This window comes from Eleginops maclovinus, chromosome 11 (genome assembly GCF_036324505.1).
Source record: "Eleginops maclovinus isolate JMC-PN-2008 ecotype Puerto Natales chromosome 11, JC_Emac_rtc_rv5, whole genome shotgun sequence".
Lineage (NCBI taxonomy): Eukaryota > Metazoa > Chordata > Actinopteri > Perciformes > Eleginopidae > Eleginops > Eleginops maclovinus.
Window position 1 is genome coordinate 8,645,864 of NC_086359.1, and position 20,113 is coordinate 8,665,976.

A 20,113-nucleotide genomic window follows, 5' to 3' on the forward strand; every position below is an offset into this window, starting at 1 on the left:
TTTTGGGATATAAAAGTAACCAAATGACATTATTTTTGGGTTGTCACAGTTCAGAAAGAGGACATTGGGATGTGGTTGGACTGTTTATCACAATGCCATAAATACATGAAGAATCAATATTGATGTTGGTAAAATAAAACAGTTAATAGCTGATTTTAAAATGTGTCAGATATGATCAGGTCATCACAATATGTAACTCGACGAAACATAGTGTCTTATATCATCTTTATCTATTGAAAGTGAAAGCATTTAAAACTGTCTTTACTCGCTGCATGCTGAGTTATTTCATCAGTGAATTGAGTACTCAGAGGATGATGGGGGCGGGGAAATCATTGACTTGCTTTGTTACCTGCAAGAGATTATTATTCTGCAACAAAAGCCTGGCATGCTGTAGCTCACTGTATAACCTTTGCATCCTTCCTTCCTCTCTAACTCTCGCTCTCTGTGTAATTCTCCCCCGCTAGCTCTCAAACTGCCCTTGGGGAAGACCACAGTGATGCATCTAGTTGCCAGAGAGACTTTGCCTGAGCCAAATTCCCAAGGTAACAAGCCCTCCTTTCCTTTCAGTAGGCCTTTTCACACGCTGAGCCACTTTAATCGTTCCGCTCCCAGACATTATTTATCTCTACACATGGCTTCTGTTTAAGGAACAGTCACCAGTGCAAATAATTGGCTCCATTAAGTGTATCTCCGAGATACAGCACATTGTGTACAATGCTCAGCTGATATAAATCATATTAGAAGACTGGTTTCCTTTTTGTGTAGTAGTGATTGTGTGCTTAAAACAGGCACTGATTTTAACCTAACACTAGGCAGAGATCAGAGGGACACTTAAGGTCACTCAAAGCTTTATATGTATTGACTAACTATGTTTGCTATGCATTCTGGGTAAGATAAACTCAAGGTAAGGTCGAATAAATAATTACCGCAGTTAACCCCAGAAGAGAACCTGTGCTTTGTGGAAGAACGATTACAGGGCTATGTCAAGTTATGTTTCATAAATAGCAGCAGCAAATGGTTACTGTGTTTACTCAACATGTAGCACACTACAAATTCTGTCCCCTTGTTTCAGTCAGTTTGCATAGGCTGAACAATTAAATCATATTTTGTTGAACATGGTCAGTGCAACTATCAATTTGCAGAAGGAATAATGTTTGTTAAATAAGTTTTTTAATGTACTGTTGTCCTACTGCAGAGATGTCCATGGTTGCATGTGTTTGATTGGCCATAGCATCTTGTTGGATGATGACCTTGTCTGTTAGGGTTTTTCCTGATGATGATGGAGTGTGTGTGTGTGTGTGTGTGTGTGTGTGTGTGTTTTCAGGTCAGAGGAATAGAGAGAAGACCGGGGAGAGTAACTGCTGTGTCATTCTGTAAATACACACCACCGCCGGCCCATCATCCTTCTCATCCGTTCTCTCCCTCAACATCCTGGACCTAATGAGTCTGTCCCCTGTCCTGGAGCCTGTCTACAGTGCGGATATGCATACAGACAAACACACACACACACACCCTTCTCTTTTTCTCCCCCCCCCCTTCTCTCTCACACACACACACACACATGTATAGAAAGACAGCAGGCTCAGGCTGATTCAGGATGCAGAGTTGGGAGCAGGAAATTGAAAAACAATAGAGTTGATTCCTTTGTTGTACTTGATTTGTTGTCATAAGTGAAAATGTGTGGAAGGAACTGGATTTGCATGTGTTTTTGTTTTTGTGTTTATTTCTTAATGCACACCTTTTTAAGCCTTCCGCAACACGCATACATGCAACAGACACACACACTTTGTCTAGCCATCCTTGGCCGGTGTGTCAAAAGTCCTTTACTAACTGGCTCCTCATTCCAGCTGGTTGTCATAGTAATGCAGTGCCCAATTGTGTGTGTGTGGCCTTGTTTTCTCATACAAACTGCTGAGAATTTTAACCACTAACAACTCACCAACACACACACACACACACACACACACACACACACACACACACACACACACACACACACACACACACACACACACACACACACACACACACACACACACACACACACACACAATGACATCCTGTATACACATCCTACCATATGTGCTTGTGTGATCTCCCTCGGTGCAGCAGACAAAGCTTAGACGTGCCTGATCAGAGAACTCAAACCAGGACACACAAACACACATTTAGAAACTCCGATGTCCTTTTTACTGCCCTCATCTGCCCTCAAAGGTCACAAGAGAGAAATTATTCCTTTTCGTCTGCAGAGCGCTGTAGATACCGACGCATCATACTCTTTCACTCGTCATATTCTTAGCCAAACAAAGCCTAACAAACAGACAAATAGAAAATCAACCAGTGTTGGTGGTGTTGTTTTGGTTATTTGTTTGTCCATGACATTTGTGACTGTGTTTTGACAGTCACAAATATATTGCTATTATTACAAATATTTCTGACCGCCCAGTGTTGTAAAAAATGAAATGTCATGTCAGTTACCTTCCCTGCCTGATGCACCATCCCCTCTCTCTCTGTGTGGAAAGGCTCATTTTTCTTCCTTTTCTAACAGTGTTGTGAAGGATCTCTATGACAAATTGCTCTTGAAGCAGGGAAATTAGTTGCAATTAAATTGTTCCTTATTTGTCTTAATTCGCTTCTTACACTTTCCTTGATTCTCTCTCTCTGCATTAATACAGTAAGTCCATTTTGCACAACGGAAGCATGTGCTCCTTCATCAGATTAATTCAAATGTATAAAAAGTTTTATTGTTTTATTTTATATTTTTCCAATGGAAGTAATGTTCCAAACTAAGGTAACGTGTAGATTATATTTAATATGAATCTTATATAGAACATGATGACTTTAGATCTTGTTGATATACAGTATATTGGTGTTTAGTCCATGATTGTGTATACGGTTAGCTTCTAGCCAGTTCACAGTCACTCGCTGACAATGTCTTGTGCTTAAAAGCAGCAACACCTCGCTAATCATCGACGGACTGTGTTTTTATTTTCTATCTTCTGTGCTCTTTTATTATTTTTTCATTTGTTTATAATTTAATGTAATCCTTTTTCTCTTTGTGAGTTTTTTGCTTTAAAAAATCGCTTTGTAACAGCACTAGGTCTTAAAAAAGATATATTGTTTATATTGATCAGGGTTCAAATCTGTACAGAGATAAACGTTTTCAAACCAATTGTAAATAGCACTAATGCTCCCTCTCCCCCATTCAAACTTCAAAATGGAATACATCTGTAAACAAAATAAAGGTCATTGAAGTGCACTGCCTCTTGTCTTGCCTTAAAGTCGTACAATTCTGTGAAAAAGGGTCACCTGATTTTGACATCCTACTGTTGAAAATCACCTCAGTGTCAACAACAGTTTCAACACACAGCTGAATCAGGGAGGCTTTTTAAGCTGACTTAACAAATGTTCAACTATCTAACGACTACTTGGAAGTGACCGGTAAAGTATTCCTGCTGAAAGGTTTGAACTATGAGCACATAAGTTAATGAAAGAAGCTGTTAAAAGACTGTTTAACTTTAAATGAATGCAAAGCACCCAACTTATTTTATTGACCAGTGATGCCTTCAAGTACAAGATTTCTTTCTCAACGTAGAGTAGTACCACATAGTAAAAATCCCCAAGTAACAGTAGGGTTATTAAACCTAAAAGTACAGTACTCACTGTGAAAAATACCCAATCAAGAGTAGTATAAAACATGTATTTTTAAGTGCTGAAATTGAAGCAGCATTTGAATGTACCTGGTTGAAGTGACTTTTTATTTTTCACTAATTTATGTAATTTTGGTTAGCTATACCACAGAATATAAGGTAATGATTTTGTTCTAGTTTCGTATACAGGGTAGGACAGTACCGTAAAAACAACTCAAAGCTGTACCTAGTACAACTTAAACAAATGTGTATGTGTGTAGATAATTATTACTGGTCAGTTAAGACAGTGGTTCTTAAACTTTTTGTCTGACGACCCCACAAAAAAAACTGGAGAGGTTTGGTGACCCCACTTTCCCAAAAGTGTGTAAGTGTGACGTCACGTTTCCGTAGCAACCGATTTTTTGTTCCAATCCAAACAAATTAACAATGTATGACGATTATTTTATGGAAAAGGAACGATTTTGTGTGAATTAATTTACGAGTTTGCGTCTCCAATGATTTGAGTGATAGTCATACATTTTGAAAGAAACAGCAATGCCATCTGCAGTTTGGTTGTTTGGGGGCGGGCTGTAAATCGCGTTGCCAGGACAACGTTATGCATTGCAAACCCATGGTAACGACTGTCAATCAAGCAAAAACAAATAGGCAATGTGTAAGAAAAGGCCTGGGCGGCAACAATTTATTAACGCAAACAAGAACTGGAACAAACAAAGCAATGAAACAAATGTCCAAATCAAACGGGAGTCAAGAGTCAACAGAGAGTGTGTATGATTGGAACGATCTCACTTCCTCTTATACGGACGCCATGTCAATGAGAAGGATGGGCCTGCTTCCGCGAGCATAGCAGGTCAATTCGGGGATCGATGCTGCTCACAGCAACACGAAGATTCTCCTCCATGCTGTTGAGACGACATCTGTATTTGTTCTTTATGTAGGCCAGGGACGAAAATGTCTTTTCGCACAGATAGGTTGATCCAAACGGCGTGAGGATGTCCATGGCAGCCTTGGACAACCCGGGGTATTCCTGCACAACTGACAGCCAGAATTCATCTAGAGTTTTTGAGGCAAACGACGCCTGCAATGTGCGGTCGCTGGACAGCTCAATCAGCGCATCCTCGAGCTCAGATGGCAGGTTGTTTGAGGAGCAGTTGGTGAATGGTTGTCGTACCCAGTCAAAAGGCTCTACATTCTCCGTGAGGAAATACTTATTGAATTTGTCGAGGAGACTACGAAGATGACAGGTTATTGACTCTTTCAATGAATTGGCATTCATGTCACTCTCCAAAAAGTCGTGCAGCTCCGAGAACATTTCAAAGTCCCCACTCTCTGCACGGGCTGCCCAACGCTGCAATTTTTTTGTGAAAGCATTCACTTTGTCTGAGAGGGTCAGGATGTTTGTGCTGGGGCCTTGTAGTGACAGGTTGAGACTATTTAATTTGTCAAATATGCACGCCAGGTATGCAAGACGTGATAACCATCTCGAGTCAGTGAGATGGTCTGCAAGAGGGGAATGCACGTCTGAGAGGAAGGTGCGCACCTCGCTTCGCAACTCGAACAGGCGTGTAAGAACTTTGCCCCGTGAAAGCCACCTTACCTCTGAATGAAAAAGAAGGGATTCATGTGCAGACCCCATTTCCTGGCAGAGAAGGGCGAAGAGTCGTGAATTTAAAGGGCGCGATTTGATCGAATTCACTATTTGGATTGCTGTTTGAAGAACATTGTTAAGCTCGGGTTCAAGTGTCTTGGATGCCAGGGCCTCCCTATGGATAATGCAGTGTGTGAACTTGACATGTGGTGCAACGCTAAGGACCTTGGCTTTCAGCCCTTTGTGTTTTCCCATCATAGCCCCGGCACCGTCAGTGCATATGCTTATGCATTTATCCCAATCCAGGCCTGTCTCCTCCATCCAACCATTAAGACAGTTAAAAATGTCTCCACCAGTACATCTTCCTTCCATCGGAGAGCAGCACAGCATGTCCTCATGCAGTTTCCCGTCATGACTGTAGCGAATGAAAACCATTAAATGGGCTACATTAGTCAAGTCAGTAGACTCGTCTAACTGCAAAGAAAACCGGCTGTTTTTCACTCTCTCGATGAGCTGGCATTTCATATCATTAGCGATGTCGTTAATGCGTTTGGACATGGTATCATTGGAGAGGGGAATCTGTTTAAGCACACTTGCGATCTTTTCACCATGCATTGCTGTGGTCATCGCAATTGCTGCAGGAAGGATGAGGCTTTCAGCAATTGTGTGTGGCTTTTGTGCTTTGGCTACAAGGTGGGCCACTTTGTATGACGCTGCCAAGGCTTTGGTGGGCACAGTAGCTTGGCTATGCACAACGGTCTTTTGCCCATGCAGCGCAGCTTCTTTTCGTAAAAAAAATGTCATGGGTTTCTGAGCATCATCTGGATGTCGGCTTTCGAGATGTCGTCTCATTTTTGTGGGCTTTAAACTTTCATGTGCCAGAACATCGCCGCAAATAACACACTGTGGGTGGTCGAGCTCATGTTTTACCTGGCACGTGAATCCATATTTAAGAAATTCTTTCAGGTATCGGCGACGCCTCGTTGGTGGGTCTTTTTTATTCTCACCACCGGCCAAACTTGTCCCATCTGAGGATCGCGGAGGAGTAGGTGCACAACTGGAGGTAGATGGCACTTCTGAGCTCAAATCATTGTTTTTTAGCAGCCACCTGTCCATTTTTGATGAAAGTTATAACTAGGCTAGTGGCTAAAAAAGTGGCTAGTATCACAAACGTGGCTAGTAACGTGGCGAGTTAACTATGACGTATTGTAAAAAAACCGGGAAGAAATTGAGTTTGAACAGTGGGCGCAGATTGTTACATTGTTTCTATCATAGGACCAATAAACGATTCGAAACGCCATTTAAAGCTGGGCAACTTTTTTTTTTCTCTCTCTCTCTCCCTCTTAACAGCGTGTAGGAATGAGAAAAAGGCAGATTTTCATTGTATTGACATTTTATTTTTCGTTGTTTCACCAGGTGTTATAACAGCTAATTTCCGACTGAAGTAACAAATAATTTTGCGACCCCACGGAAGTTTTTGCCGACCCCGTTTGGGGTCGCGACCCCTAGTTTAAGAATCACTGAGTTAAGACTTGCTCAATTTACATTAAAATGAAGTGGCGTACATCAGGGATTTATATGCTTGTACAAAGGGAGAAAGATTGCTTACTAACCACTCACTCAACATTCAATAACGATGATAGACTGAGAAAGACTTGATGCATGAAAGAAAAACAACTAACTGAATATTTTCTTTCCTGTGACAACCATGGGATGCTGTTGAGTCCACTTTGCACAACAGTCACTAGGCCAAAGTGCAGCAGGAAGAACAGAGTGGAACACAGAGTACAGTTCAGCCTGCCATCCCAACAGCACTTTCTGAGCTGTTCGGAGATCTTCATGCACTTAGCTATGGGGACAGTTTGTGACATGGCAGCATAGTATCAGGTGAGAAATTATTTGCAAAAAAACAAAACCCAATTAGGATATAAATATTATTAAAATATGATGACTGGACTTCTGTTGCCTTGAGCGAAACCCTGTATAGAATGTTCCTCTCCTCACTTTTTATCCCTCTCTCTTCTCCATGCAGTCATGCTGTGTCCACAAAGTGACATGAATACAACTATTCTTCGGGTCACACACACACACACACACACACACACACACACACACACACACACACACACACACACACACACACACACACACACACACACACACACACACACACACACACACACACACTGTTAAGAAAGTCTGTGTGCAGACAGAGAGGATTGTGGTTACAGTTGTAACATTCAGAACGGCACACTCTGTTTTCTTGACATTAATCCCCTCAGTATCGCTGCCTGGCCTCTGAACAATACACTAGTCTTTTTATACAAACAAATCATTGTTTGAAAAGTTGTGTCAGTCTGCATAAATAAACAGTTTGCAGTATGATTTAAATAAATGTGGCATTTAAATATATAACTAGACGGAAAACATTATTAAAATGTAATGATTAATTATTCATCTACTGAAGGACAAAAGCCACGTGAGTCTAGAAATCAAATAAATGGCCATTAAATGTATCAAAAATAACATCAATGTTTTTTCAGCTCTAGTCTCTCAACTGAAGAACAAGTTAGATTTCTGGGAAATAAATATTGGGGAAGCTAATACAAACAATTATAAATACATACTTAATCATTGTTTAATACTTTGGAAATAAATAAGATAATTATAACTTTCATAAAAAAGTATAATAGGGCAATAGATAAAAATGTAAATAAAGAAAAAAAGAAAAATATATGTTAGCTCTATATTAATGCCTACATGTGTTCTTTTTTAGATGGATTACGTAGGCTAAAAATGTATTATGGGGTATCCTCCACCAAACATTGCTCAGTGTGACCAATAACAAGCTGTTTCAAGGTTTGAGGATGTCGCCATCTTCTGGTAACAACATTTATAGCAACATTTGAACCACCACTGCTAACAAACGTATTAGTTGAATAAAACTGGCCAAGTGTTTTTTAGTTTCTGCTTAGGTGAACATAAACCACTCGTAATCTACATAAAAACCTATAGTTAGGGATTTCTGCACCCCTGTTCTGAATGAGTATGAACACAATATTGATGCAGATTTCATTTGAATCCCCATTATAGTAGGTTACATCATGATATGATAGACAAAATGTGTATATAATAATGCAGGGTGGGCTTTACTTTAATTTGATATTGCTGAGCTAGTTAGAATTTTGCTTTATTTATGCTATAGCCCACATCTGGATAGGCCTTAAAAATAACATATGAATCCAGCAAACGTTACAAACAACTACACAGAGATGGATTTACAAACTGGGTGCTGCTCAAAATCACAGGTATAGGTATACCCCTCAGATAGGAAGTACTTCGACGATTTTGGGGTACTTGTAGCCTCATTTACTTAAGTTTTCTATGTTATGCTGCTTTATACTTCCACTTCACTACAATTTGGAAGCCAATCCCAATGTATATGACAACATGAGTTATTAGTTACTTTACAGGTTCAGATTATTAGCAATTTACAGTAAGCAAATAAGCATCAATATTCATACAATATTTATTGTGTTGTAATTTGACACTACTCACAATACTTTTACTTTTGGAACTTTAAGTTTATTTCGATGCCGATACTTTTGTACTTCTACTTAAGTAAAATGATAAATGCAGGACTTTTATTTTTCAACAGAGTCATTTTACACTGTAGTATTTCTAGTACTACTTCGTCCACCTCTGATGAAATTATAAAACTTCAAAAATGGCTGCAAAATGTCAGTTATAGCAACATTTGAACCACCACTGCTAACAAATGTATTAGTTGAATAAAACTGGCAAAGTGTTTTTTAGTTTCTGCTTAGGTGAACATAAACCACTTGTAATCTACATAAAAACCTATAGTTAGGGATTTCTGCACCCCTGTTCTGAATGAGTATGAACACAATATTGATGCAGATTTCATTTGAATCCCCATTATAGGCCTTCATGATGAGTAGAAGTTACATCATGATATGATAGACAAAATGTGTATATAATAATGCAGGGTGGGCTTTACTTTAATTTGATATTGCTGAGCTAAAGTTAGAATTTTGCTTTATTTATGCTATAGCCCACATCTGGATAGGCCTTAAAAATAACATATGAATCCAGCAAACGTTACAAACAACTACACAGAGATGGATTTACAAACTGGGTGCTGCTCAAAATCACAGGTATAGGTATACCCCTCAGATAGGAGGTACTTCTACGATTTTGGGGTACTTGTAGCCTAATTTACTTAAGTTTTCTATGTTATGCTGCTTTATACTTCCACTTTACTACAATTTGGAAGCCAATCTCAATGTATATGACAACATGAGTTATTAGTTACTTTACAGGTTCAGATTATTAGCAATTTACAGTAAGCAAATAAGCATCAATATTCATACAATATTTATTGTGTTGTAATTTGACACTACTCACAGTACTTTTACTTTTGGAACTTTAGGTTTATTTCGATGCCGATACTTTTGTACTTCTACTTAAGTAAAATGATAAATGCAGGACTTTTATTTTCAACAGAGTCATTTTACACTGTAGTATTTCTAGCACTACTTCGTCCACCTCTGATGAAATTATAAAACTACAAAAATGGCTGCAAAATGTCAGTTATAGCAACATTTGAACCACCACTGCTAACAAACGTATTAGTTGAATAAAACTGGCAAAGTGTTTTTTAGTTTCTGCTTAGGTGAACATAAACCACTTGTAATCTACATAAAAACCTATAGTTAGGGATTTCTGCACCCCTGTTCTGAATGAGTATGAACACAATATTGATGCAGATTTCATTTTAATCCCCATTATAGGCCTTCATGATGAGTAGAAGTTACATCATGATATGATAGACAAAATGTGTATATAATAATGCAGGGTGGGCTTTACTTTAATTTGATATTGTTGAGCTCAAGTTAGAATTTTGCTTTATTTATGCTATAGCCCACATCTGGATAGGCCTTAAAAATAATATATGAATCCAGCAAACGTTACAAACAACTACACAGAGATGGATTTACAAACTGGGTGCTGCTCAAAATCACAGGTATAGGTATACCCCTCAGATAGGAAGTACTTCTATGATTTTGGGGTACTTGTAGCCTCATTTACTTAAGTTTTCTATGTTATGCTGCTTTATACTTCCACTTCACTACAATTTGGAAGCCAATCTCAATGTATATGACAACATGAGTTATTAGTTACTTTACAGGTTCAGATTGTTAGCAATTTACAGTAAACAAACAAGCATCAATATTCATACAATATTTATTGTGTTGTAATTTGACACTACTCACAGTACTTTTACTTTTGGAACTTTAAGTTTATTTCGATGCCGATACTTTTGTACTTCTACTTAAGTAAAATGATAAATGCAGGACTTTTATTTTCAACAGAGTCATTTTACACTGTAGTATTTCTAGTACTTCTTCGTCCACCTCTGATGAAATTATAAAACTACAAAAATGGCTGCAAAATGTCAGTTGGTTAAGGTAAACTGTTGGAAATGCTCCGAAACAACTAGCTAAACACAGGAGTCATAGCCTGCTAACGTTACCAGGCAACCGGAGAACATACTGGGAGAGACTGAGGTGAGTTTATAGGAAGTATTTTTTAAAATTATTCATGTTTTTACTATGACGAAAAGGAGAGGCTTTAAGAATTAGGGCTAATAATGTGGTCAAGTGTAGCTAGGCGAGAGTTAACTTCCCCGGAGAAACGCTCGACGCTAAGCTAAATTAACGTCAGTTAGCATGTTAGGGCTCTTTGTTAACCGTCAAGGAGTGTCAATCTTAATTCATCTGGTGACTGAACTACCTGCTAGTGATTTAATTAGCCAGGCAGAGTTGGTTAATTGTTAACTCCAGTGGTGGAAAGTAACTAAGTACAGTTACTGAAGTACTGTACTTAATTACACATTTTAGGAATACTTACGAAAAACGTTGAAAATATGATTTTTTTTTTGTATAAATGAAACCATCAAACATTATATTTAAGCAACTAAAAACCGTGCTTAGAATACTTTTTAAAAAAAGTACTATTCTCGTTGCAGTACATTTACTTGCAATTTAGTAATTAAAGTGTGGTAGGCTATTACTACTGTATTCAAGTAAGGAATCTGAATACCTTTTGTACCAGTAGTTAACTCAGTTCTCTTGAGTCTGATGTTGTGATGCTCTTTGGTTTGTGTTTTTCCTTTAACTCAAAATATTTTACATTAATCAAGGAATTTGCTCTTTGGGTGTTCGATGTGCAAGTGGCCAAGTGTTTGTCAACACATCAGCCATAAACTGTTGCTATAAAATCAAGTGACTGTCTATTTATTATGATATATTGCTGCCTTGTTGTGGCCTAAAATGTATTCATCTTTAATTATTTATGGCAACTTTTAACAACAGGGTATTGACTGACTGTACATCATATTGCTTTTGGTTGACCTAAAAGGCATGTGTATTGTATATTTCCTACAGTGGGCTCATGCTGGGGACTCTTTAGGACCAGAATGGAGAAATGGATCTAATCCTGTGACCCTCTCGAAGCACATATAAGTGAGTACAGAATCAAGAAATACTTAATCACACAAACTTATCCTCTGAGTTTTGATACAACCTGGAGGAGATTTAGCTAAATGTGCTGCATTTTAAATGTCAGGTTTGTAATCACGGCAATAGCCTACATCATGTTTACTGTGTTGGTCCCCTATTTGAAAAAAAATGTAAACTACAGATTTTAATTCAAAGCATTTGCTCCGTATTCAACACTACATGTGGGCCATTCTTTAATGATGGGAAGGTGTCAGTTCAAGCGGGGTTGAGTTGTGGGTTTGAGTTGCTTTTTAAATTGCCTAAAGGAATAGCAATCTGTTTATAAGATGAATTTGTGAAGGAAGATCGTTTTGTGTTCCTAGTTTGAGAAGTGCACTGTGTTTGTGTTATTTGCTGTGAACATAAACAGTAGATGAGCACCATCTTTCAATTAACAGTAGTGTTTTATTTTATTTCTTGTTAAGTTCCCACAGTCCAGAACGGCAGAATTGTCATGTAAATGCTATACCGAGTTGAATTGTCTGCCATGCGGACTTAATATAAGTAGTCCATTCGAAAAGGAAGTTGCCTTTTATGGCACATATAAAAATATATATATAAATATTTGCAGTATACCAACTAAAAACTGAACCGAGATAATAAAGAACATACAGCTCTGTTGAAGGCCAGAAAAGTCAATACATCTAAGGAAAACTCTTGTGGGGACAACTTTCTCTGTCATGATACTTCCAAAAACAAACGTACTTGAACAACAATAAGCTGAAGTATTTTTGTGATAAACATTGGTGTGACTGTCTGTAACTTGGTGTGAACCCTCGCAGGATCAATTAGTCAGTTTGATCATAACATGTTTGAGCATGACTGTTTCCCCCGGGGGAAGAACCTGGTTTCAGAAGAAAAACAGTTCAGGTGTCTCCTGAGGGCAAATGAAAGTTACAGTTGAGATGGCCTTGAGGTGCGATTCCCCCGGGTCACCCTGCCGTGGGGATGATAGATGTTTTAGTAAAAGAAGGAAGTCAAGCTGTCAAAATGATTGCTTTAGGTTCTATTACTAAAGTATTCAGGCAACTTAGGAAGACTTGAGATAACAAAAAAAACTTTAAAGCACTGACACTTTTGTTTACTAATCACACTACTCTTGCTATTGCTGATACTTTTGCTCCTAAGGCTGACAACACGAATGCTACTTTCACTACTTAAATTATTGTTATTTCTGTAGTATTGGTATTCCCAATATGTGTACTGCATCTCCAGATAGTAATCCTACCATAGCAGTACTGTGACTAAGATTCCAAGTAATGCTAATGTATAATTTGAGGAGAAGTTATTAGTTACCAATTTGTAGTGACAGAAAATTATTAATATTAATGTTTTAATTCATGTTAAATAAAAATATACCAGCACTTTTACAGCTTGTAGAGTGCGCATTTTCAACTTTCCTTTATCTTATTCAAAACATCTTGTAGAAGAATCGAAGTCAATTGATTTGCTTAACGCATAAACTGCATTCATTCATCAAGTAATAAAGGTATTAGTTGCATCCCCACTGCGCTGCTCCTACGGTCCTGTGTCAGTGGTTGATTTTTCTCAAGAGGCTAATCTTGAGTTTTTTTTGCACAATGTGAAATAGTGTAATGAACCGTTCCCTGCAGGCCTGAGTCAGTGGATACATGTGTCATTTCGCCCTCTATTTATTTGCAGAAGACACATTAACACCTGGGGTATACCCAGGGAGCCAATTTCATTAATTTGGCTCTTAAACATCAATAGTAAATCCCTACAGATAATAATCAATGTAATAGTTTGTCTTTAGATGTCTAATGGCCCTGGAGCTTTAATAGTCTCTTGAGTAGGTTCTGTGTTCTAGACACAGCACACTGAGGCAAATGAAATTAATAGGTATTATGAACGTACAAAGCCAAGGAATTTAAAACGGGCTTTCTCTGAGGCAGGGTTTATTCAATCTCCATCTTGCTTAACTGTTTTAGTTCTATTATTTGTGTTTACCCGCTAAATCATTACATTTCACATAAATGATGATATTATAATAGAAATTATCATTGTGTTAATATTTTTCCAAAGCATTAATGTGCACCGATTTGCAGTTATCAAAGAATTTGGTCAGAAATATTGTGATATATATTCATTTGTATCGGCCAGCTGTCATTTTCAGGATAAACAGCTAGGTTATACTTTTATTGTCTCTCTCTCTCTCTATGTTTGGCCTAATATTATAAAGCATCATAACAAATACAAGCTTTGTCTCCATAGAATATAAAAACTGAATCCTGAGTATTTTTCTATTGTGTGCATCGCATTGTATCTTGAAATACTTTGCTAGTTATTTAGATCTCTATTCACACCTACTTTAGTTGGTGTAATTGGAAAACAAAGTAAATAATGACATTTCATGGTGTGAAGTGAATGACAGCTATGCAGGGCAACACAGCAAAAATAAAACAATAAAAATGTTTCACCCTCGTATGTGACTTAATGTGTATGTAGTCAACTTTAAGGGATAGTTGAACATTTAAGTAAATAACTTTATTAAAGATCAATACCACTCGTGACCCATGACTCTGCACTAAATGTCATTAGTGTAAGTAAGAGAACCCAGCAGTGTTAAGTTTAAATGAAACTAAACTAACATAAACCTAATAGAAAAAAGGTATATCAGGGGTGTTCAATCCATCCAGAAAACCTGATCTAGAAATGGATTTACTGAAACTGTTTCTGACACAGTAAGTCAATACGTTTTTTCCCCCGAAATAAATTGTGTCAGTTAGCAATGCCATCACAAACATACATTTTTAGTATTTGTGAATAGTTGGAGGTAGAGGATTTTTTTTCTTGGTAAATTTATATTATATATTCACCTTATTCCTAATAAGCCTGCGTTTTTATTTTGTAGTTACAACTATCCACAGAATGAAAAGTATCTAACTTCATGAAGCAATTTTCTTTTTGCTGTATTCCAATTTACCTAACATGACCCGCTCTCTCACTTGATTGTCCCGAATGATGTTTACCTAACTGTTCTGGATGTGTCATCATCCTACCGGAGCAGTGTCAACAAACATCTCATTAACAGCCTCATTAGACGGAGCTGTTACACCCTTCAACAAGGGAAAACAGAACTGTCAAGTTTTTACTCACGAGAACTGCAACGGTGATGCCTACAAAAAATTGCATCTCAAACTTTTATTCCTTCTGACTTTATGGAATATTTACAGTATTTATTATGTAAAATACAGCATGATCAGATGCATACTATAAAACACACTTTTCTACATCAAAAGTAGGTTCTCAGAGCAGGAGGAATCATATGATGTTATCTACAGCATCTTCAGTGTAGCTTTGAGAAACATTTCACAGCACAATTTTAACAATAGATGTTTAAAATCCAAAGATCGAAGATACTTGAAACATGTAGGCAGTACATTTCTCTCATTAGCTGGTGTTACTTTGGTTTCTCCATGTAGTATTACATAACTTCAGGTATTCCTCGATCAGTTATGTTGATGTTGTACAGAATAAAGACTGTTTCAGCATGTTGCTAGGGTCACGTTAATCACTACACTACTATTATGTACATTGATCATCATTTTACACAGGCCTGTAGATACAGAACTCTGCTGAATGTAGCTTCATGCTAACAGCTTTTATCCCCACAGAAAAGCTATCTTTTTCACTCGTCTCTGCTGTCTTTTCACCAATGGTCCTGTGAAGACACCCTAAAACAAAAGGTATGTTAGCGGTTTACAGGGTTTATGCATTAATACTGAGCATTGAGACAGAGAGATATTAGCTTTAGCCTACTTACCTGACAAAAAACTTCAGGAAAACATGTAATCTTGGCTGCAGGTGTTGTTTATTTGTCCCTGATTTCTACTGGAGCATGTGCATGACTGTGATATGATTATCATTGTGGTAAGGCCTGGCTCAGGTTAAACCCTTTGTAAAACTCGAATGAATACAAATAAATGTTGACTCTCTGTCCACCCAGTGTGACGTTAAACTTATCAAAGACATTGGGCACACGTCGGAGCTCCAAATGTCCGTGGTAAAGCTGATTGCATGCACGTCTTTAAGCATACACGAAATGTGTTCCCTAACTTCCTCGTATAATTTGGGTAGCGCAGTTTCGGAGATATATTTACGACCTGGCAAACAGTACAGACAGGGGTTGGTCATCCAGGACAATAAATTCCACAATTGTGTCTGTTATCTTTGTTGCTTTTGGGCTGTCTTTCGGGAATTTATCTCGTCGCTGGAAGGCAGTTTCCAGAGTTTGCTGTTGCAGCTCGTCCTTCTTTCCCCCCATTTGCTTTGGTAAATTCGTCGTGCTCTTTAGCGTGACGCGTCTTCAGGTGTTTAATCAAGTTGCTGGTGTTGAAATTAGCAGCACTCGTGCCACCCCTCGAATTTTGTCTTGGCATATGTTGCATGTCGCAGTCTTGCTGGTGGGAGCATCCAGCGTGAAATATTGCCACACCGCGGACATGATATGCTAGTGCTAGCTCCTTGTCTAACAGGTGTCAGGTGATCAATTCTTCTTCGCCCCTCTAAAACAGGAGGCTGCAGATGGCAGCAGAGTGCAACTGTTTTAAGAGCGGTGAAGAATAACTGTGTCAGAGCTAATGGTGCTAACCAGTACATCGGTTCCTATTTTATTAAATTATGTGGTATCGGATCGGTTCCTGGACTCCAGTACTCACTGATACCGATGCCAGCATTTTCTGCAGTATCGGAGACATTTCCGATAATGGTATTGGAATCGGAACAACTCTATCCAAAATCCATGAAAATCAAACCAAAGTATTTTCCTGGGTGGAAAATAAATTGGAATGTAGAAATATGTCTTCAGATCGACTAATGTGAACCAATCAAGCCTGATGCAGTCTGGGCCAGCTGTGCCGGTGAAGCTGCTATTGCTATTATCTGGGCCAGTTTGTCCTTTTTTCATGCTTGGGTAGAGCTAGGGGACCGTTTGGACGCCGAAGGATTTTGAACCGGGAGGGCACTAAGCAAATTTCTGTTGGGGGAAGGTGAAGGCGGAGACTGGAACTTTACCGGGAAGGCAAAGCTGGATAGCCTAGTTCATTTTCTAATAGCCTCACGCTGCTTCTGCATTAGAGGCCAGAGCAGGGCCAGAAATGGCAGCAGTGACAATATCCAAAATATTTTCCTTCTACCATTCTGACAGGTCAGGTTGAGCTGTCTGGCTCTTGACTGCACCAGCCTCATGCCAGGCAAGTGTCTGTAATAGAGAAACAGTGAATCAGGTGTTGTGCTAATATCTAATAGTGTATTATTTGGTTGCGTTGAAGCGTATTACCCTATGCTTAAAATAGTCTCAGTCTATTTGCAGTTAAGCTAGTAAGCCAATGAGAACAGTTTGAAATACGCTTTTGAAGCGGAAAGAGGTGTTTGATTGACACTGTGTTCTAGAGTAAGCCATTTAAGCGTAGGTGGTGTGCTTGACCCAGACATCACAGTAACCACCAAGTCAGGATGGGCGTCAAGAGATTGGGTATGTTTTAGGAGTGGACCAGACAACATTTAAGGTCCTCAAAAATACAAGATTTGTCAGCCTTTATTAAGATGCTCTTTCTTTTCCTATAACTGAATTTGCTCCGCGACCAATGAATCCCTTGGAAAAGATTTAAACAGCAAGCTAACTTAAAAGTGACACAATGAAAGACAGTGAAAACTACATGAAGAATAGATGCTTCAAGAAGGCTGCATTGAGCTTCCTGTGAGTAGATTTTATTATTGCAAGAAGTTCTTTGCTTGCATACCATACACTCAAGGGATCAGACAGTGACTTGACCCAATGACAGGGACTGCAAAACATTTTAAGCTCGTCAGAGCTTCATCATCAGAAAGAGAGCGAGAGAGAAGAGTTCAGCTCTGTCCAATAGAACACAGTGCTGATACACAGTACTGCTCTCTGCATTAAACACTGTGCTTCACACAGCGATGGTTTGAGAGGTATTTCGCAATGGACTTCTTCAACTCAGCTCTTGGAAAAAACATCACTTTTGTGCGTCCTGAATATTTCATCATAAGTGGATTTATTGGCATACCTAATATCAATTATTACTATGTATTCCTCTGCTTTGTTTACATGGTTTCAGTGTTGGGAAACACAGCTGTGATGGCCATAATATACTTGGACTATAAACTGAGAACTCCCAAATATATTGTAGTTTTTAATTTAGCATTTGTGGACCTGTGTGGTAGCTCTGCTCTGGTGCCAAAGGTTCTTGACATCTTTCTGTTTAACCATCAGAACATCCCCTACGCTGACTGCATGGCTTTTCTTTTTTTCTGCTACACGTGCCTTTCAATGCAGGTTCTTAATCTAGTTGCACTGTCGTATGACAGACTGATAGCTATCATGTACCCACTGCACTATCAAGTGAAGGTGACCCACAGGTCCATGCTGTCTCTGATTGTCTGTTTCTGGGTCTTTGTTATTTCTGTTTTACTTATTGCAGTGGGCCTTCTAACAAGACTTTCCTTCTGTAAGTCTGTGGTTATTAACAGCTATTTCTGTGACCACGGACCCTTATATCGGCTGGCCTGCAATGACAACAAACCTAACAGTGTGATTAGTGTGTTTTTAATTGTGCTACTTCTTTGGCTTCCACTCTCATTTATTCTGTTTAGTTATTCATGTATTGGCTATGCGTTGTCTAAAGTTGCCACAGTTCAGGAAAGAGTGAAAGCCTTTAAAACCTGCACAGCTCATCTTTCATTGGTAATTATCTATTTCGTCCCAATATTAGTCACATTTACTATGCGTACAAATATATCTCAAAATGCCAGGATCATAAACCTGTCTCTGACCTCTGTTTTTCCTCCAATGCTGAACCCAATCATTTATGTTTTGCAGACACAAGAAATCAAAGAATCTATGAAAAAAATATTAAAAATCAGAAACAAGTCAAAAGTTACGGTGAAGAGAGAAATCATAAAGTGATTATTTGTTTTAGTTGTGCTTACGTGGAAACACATTATTGTGATCAAAGTTTGTCTCTGTGCAGGTTGTCTTGAAGGAGTCTACTTTATATTAGAAAACCAATGTTGTCTATAATTTAATATTTTACTGCATAATCAAAAGCATACAAATAAACCAACTTTGAATTCATAAAATCAGTCATTTTAAAATGTAGATTTTTTTTATTGAAATCAAGTGATGTATCCTTGTTCTTCATGTTTGTAGATAACTCATATTTGAAATTAAACTAGACATATTTTGTCCTTTGGTCCGCTTCTCTGTTCTGAATCAATCTGTATTTTCTAACTCAACACTCATCACTTTTAACCCTCTTGGTTATTCAGGTACATTCTGACTTTTACTGAAGGCCTTTATTGTGAAGCAGCTGCAAAAAATGTAGACTCTTGATGGGATTTATTGAATTTAAAAATGTGTAAGATGAACTACCCAAATTTGCCCAAATGTTTTTAAATGTTTATCCTGAGTGAGGTTATCATCAAGGATGGATGTGGTTTATACCAATATGAAGAGTGGTTTGAGTGGATAAAAAACAACATTTTATAATTATACTTAGAAACTTTAATGCTTTAAATTTCAGTTGAAATGTGGCTTGTCACTAGAATGAGTTTTAGAAAGGGGACCAAATACATACATGGCAGAAAATAATTCCCCAAAAGTTCACGTAGTACTCATCCCTGTTAATTTGCTTTAACAATTATATTTTTGTTAGGAATAAATGGACTTTGGTTAAATGCCAAAGTCAAAGTAGGTAAATGGGAAAGTAAAGAGAGAAGGACCATTGTCCTGTTTGCTGTTTGTTAGCCTGCTTGTATCATGTTGTCAGAACTAATTCTTAAGCTTCAGGAAATGCTAGATGGCTATGCACAACTTTTTAATTGACTTTTTTCAGTCTTTATTTGGACCAAGGTGAATGTCAAAGGCTGATTTCACATTCACAATATTATCAAATATGTTCACATTTTTTAATTAAATAAAAACCTTCTTTGAGATCAACTGTTTATGTCTGCCTCTTGATGTGATTTCCTTTTCTCAGTGTTAGTAAATTTAGTTTGACACTCCTGCTCCGTAGGCTTCCACTAGATAGCTGCATTGGATATTTCTGTCAGTAGACTTCATCAGTGCAAGGAGTTCATTGGAGGAAAGGTTTTTTTTTTCTGGTGCTTGCCTACAAGAGACTCAAGGGAACAGACCTTTCATTTGACATAAACAATGTAAGGGATTGCAAATAGTTAACGCTCGTCAGAGCTTCATCATCAGAAAGAGAGCGAGAGAGAAGAGCTCAGCTCTGTCCCAACAGAACAAGTGT

The 20,113-nt window shown here is 38.2% G+C and overlaps 2 protein-coding genes across 2 annotated transcripts in view; both read left to right on the forward strand.

Moving 5' to 3' along the window:
• ubl3a (ubiquitin-like 3a) overlaps positions 1-3,259 on the forward strand; it is a 29,703-nt gene extending 26,444 nt beyond the window's left edge. Inside the window, exons 4-5 of the mRNA XM_063895112.1 lie at positions 465-542; positions 1,325-3,259. Of these exons, the coding sequence (XP_063751182.1) occupies positions 465-542; positions 1,325-1,377 (131 nt within the window). The 3' untranslated portion in view covers positions 1,378-3,259. The remainder of the gene's footprint in view (positions 1-464; positions 543-1,324) is intronic.
• A 14,525-nt stretch (positions 3,260-17,784) lies between these two features.
• On the forward strand, positions 17,785-18,935 carry LOC134872302 (olfactory receptor 1E16-like). Its single transcript, XM_063895550.1, has 2 exons — positions 17,785-18,463; positions 18,575-18,935. Exons 1-2 carry the CDS (start codon positions 17,785-17,787, stop codon positions 18,766-18,768), a joined length of 873 nt encoding a protein of 290 aa, XP_063751620.1. The 3' UTR covers positions 18,769-18,935.
• Positions 18,936-20,113: the final 1,178 nt, after the last annotated feature.